This window comes from Tupaia chinensis, unplaced genomic scaffold (assembly GCF_000334495.1).
Source record: "Tupaia chinensis unplaced genomic scaffold, TupChi_1.0 Scaffold138060_1, whole genome shotgun sequence".
Lineage (NCBI taxonomy): Eukaryota > Metazoa > Chordata > Mammalia > Scandentia > Tupaiidae > Tupaia > Tupaia belangeri.
In genome coordinates, this window is record NW_006197961.1 from 1,362,453 (window position 1) to 1,364,866 (window position 2,414).

General features: G+C 54.1%; 1 protein-coding gene across 1 annotated transcript in view; it reads right to left on the reverse strand.

Moving 5' to 3' along the window:
• BRME1 (break repair meiotic recombinase recruitment factor 1) overlaps positions 1 to 2,414 on the reverse strand; it is a 24,067-nt gene extending 21,653 nt beyond the window's left edge. The window contains exons 1-2 of the mRNA XM_006161007.1: positions 2,308 to 2,414; positions 1,036 to 1,088 (exon numbers count right to left, since the gene is read on the reverse strand). Of these exons, the coding sequence (XP_006161069.1) occupies positions 1,036 to 1,066 (31 nt within the window). The 5' untranslated portion in view covers positions 1,067 to 1,088; positions 2,308 to 2,414. The remainder of the gene's footprint in view (positions 1 to 1,035; positions 1,089 to 2,307) is intronic.

Genomic DNA, 2,414 nt, shown 5'->3' on the forward strand with positions numbered 1-2,414 from the left:
TCCGATCTAGCTCCCTTTGGCTGATCGGATGGACTTTTGTACCAAATAAGAAGGGAAAATATCAACAGAAGCTAAGAGCCTCCCAGTTCCTTCCTGTGGTCTGTCCCCACAGACTAATCAAAGAAAAAAATAAGGCAGGACGTTGTGTCCAACCCCAAAGACTGGGGACTCCTGGGAGGGGAAGGCCCTTGTTCACCACCTGCCAGAATCTTCTTCCTCTGTCCCCACCCCATCCAGGACACACAGAAAGGGCTGTCCAGCCCAGCCCCGAAGTCCACCAAGCTGGGGAGTCCAATGCCAAGAGAGGTCCCAAGTGACTTTGCCGTGGGTGGGCCTGGCTGTCCCCAGCTTCCCCAAGGTCAGGGAAATTCCTGTGTCTCTGAGAAGCCTGTTGCTCATTTCCGCACAAAACATTTCAATCTGTTCATCATTTCTTTTCTGTCTCATGTTATGAGGAAACAACAAACACCCTCTCTAAATTCAGGCCTGCTCCCTCTTTAGGGCTGGCTGAAGTTGGGACTGGATTATGGCTTTAAGACTCTATTGGGGGGGACCAGCAGTTAGCGTAATGGCTATGTCGCTGGGCTCCCACGTAGTCGACCACAGTTCGAGTCCCCGCCCCAGTGCCTTAAACTCTCACCGGGCGCGTGTGCATGCATGCCCAAGATCCCGAGAAGAGAATGGAGAAGGGATTGTGGCATGGCCATCCCCCCTGGGGGGTGATTTCTCGCTTTCTGTCTCTCTGTCTCTCCAGGGAGCGCATGCATCCTATAGCAAAAATCTCTCTAAACACACACACACGCACACACACACACGCACACACACACACGCACACACACACACGCACACACACACACAGGGTCTATACATATGCATGCCTAAAATCCTGACAGGCAAATGGAGAAGGGACTGTGGTGAAGCTACCCTCCTGGGGGTACATTCTCACTCTCCCTTCTCTCTCTCTCCAGCAAGTTCACATACTCTACAGCAAATTAGAAAGGGGGAAAAAAAAAAACCCTCAAATGAATAGAATACCTGAGGTCCGAAGCTTCTTCCTCTTACTCATTTTTCTCTTTCCTTGGAAAAATCTGGAGAAAGCAAACAAAATCTCACATCACCATAAGCGATCCCCGTCCCTGTCTGAATCCAGTGGCCATGGCTGAGGGCAGAGTCTACCTGACCTCCACCTAGGCCCATCTGGCTGCCCTCAGGGGTCAGCTGGGCTCCAATGGGACACACAGGGTGGACACCTGGTCACGGCCACTGTGGGCTAGGTCAGCAAGAATTCAAACCCTTCCATGCTGTAGAGGGGCCTGCTCGTCTTCTGCCCAGGGTCGGAGAGGCACATAGTGGTGGGAGGTGTCCTCCCTCCAATGACCTGGAGCCCTGGCTCTAGTTTCTAGGTTGGAACAGCCTGTGTGAAGCGAGGATCCAGGGACACCTGAGGACTTTGTTTTCTTTTAGTTTTTGCTCTAGGGCAGGTGCACAAACCAGAGACGGAAACATAGAGAGAGGGAAATTGAGAAGTCACCTCCCAAGGGGATGGTCACGCCACAATCCCTTCTCCACTCTCCTCTTGGGATCGTAGGCAGGCATGCACACAGAACTGGTGTGATCTTCGAGTGGCCAGATACAGGAGTGGAAAAACGGTAGGACATGTGGGATCCAGCTGCCTTAACCTCTGCCACCAGCTGACATCACTTTTAAGTTTTTTTTTTGTTTTTTGTTTTGTTTTGTTTTTTGCTACAGGGCAGGTGTGCTCACGAGAGAGACAGAGAGAAGTCACCCCCCAGGGGGGATGGCCACGCTGCAATCCCTTCTCCTCCATTCTCCTCTCGGGATCTTGGGCATGCACGCTGGTGTGGTTTTCAAGCTGCAGGGTCTGGGACCCAAAGCGCAGTCAGCCACGTGGGACTCAGCTGTCTTAACCTCCACCACCTGCTGGCACCACCCTAGAGGACTTTCCAGGGGGCCACCTGAGGCCTACGGGGACACCCCGGACCAGGGAGTCGCCACAGGCTGAATTCTTCCAGCCCCGGAGACCTAGTGGCCAAATCCGCCCTGGGACCGGAAGTCGCCGAGATCGCTCTGTCTCCACCAGGACCCAGGTCCGCCCGTTTCCGCTGGGTTTAAGTCCCTGGAAGTATAGATTTGCCTTATTTTTTTCCTTTTTGAAAAAATAAAGAGCAAAGACAGACCTCACCGAATCCCTTATGGTCTACGGTCGGAAGATGAAACACTAGGAGACCCGAGGCCTGAGCGCCACACTAACGCTACCCTGGTCCCCTAAAAGTGTGGCCTCCTCACCCCGGGAGCCCAGGTGAGGCCTGAGCCCGTCGGTGCCCACGGACGCCCGGAGCCACAGCGCAGGCGGCGTCCCTCACACCTCCGAGCGCTCCGCTCCTTTCCCGCGC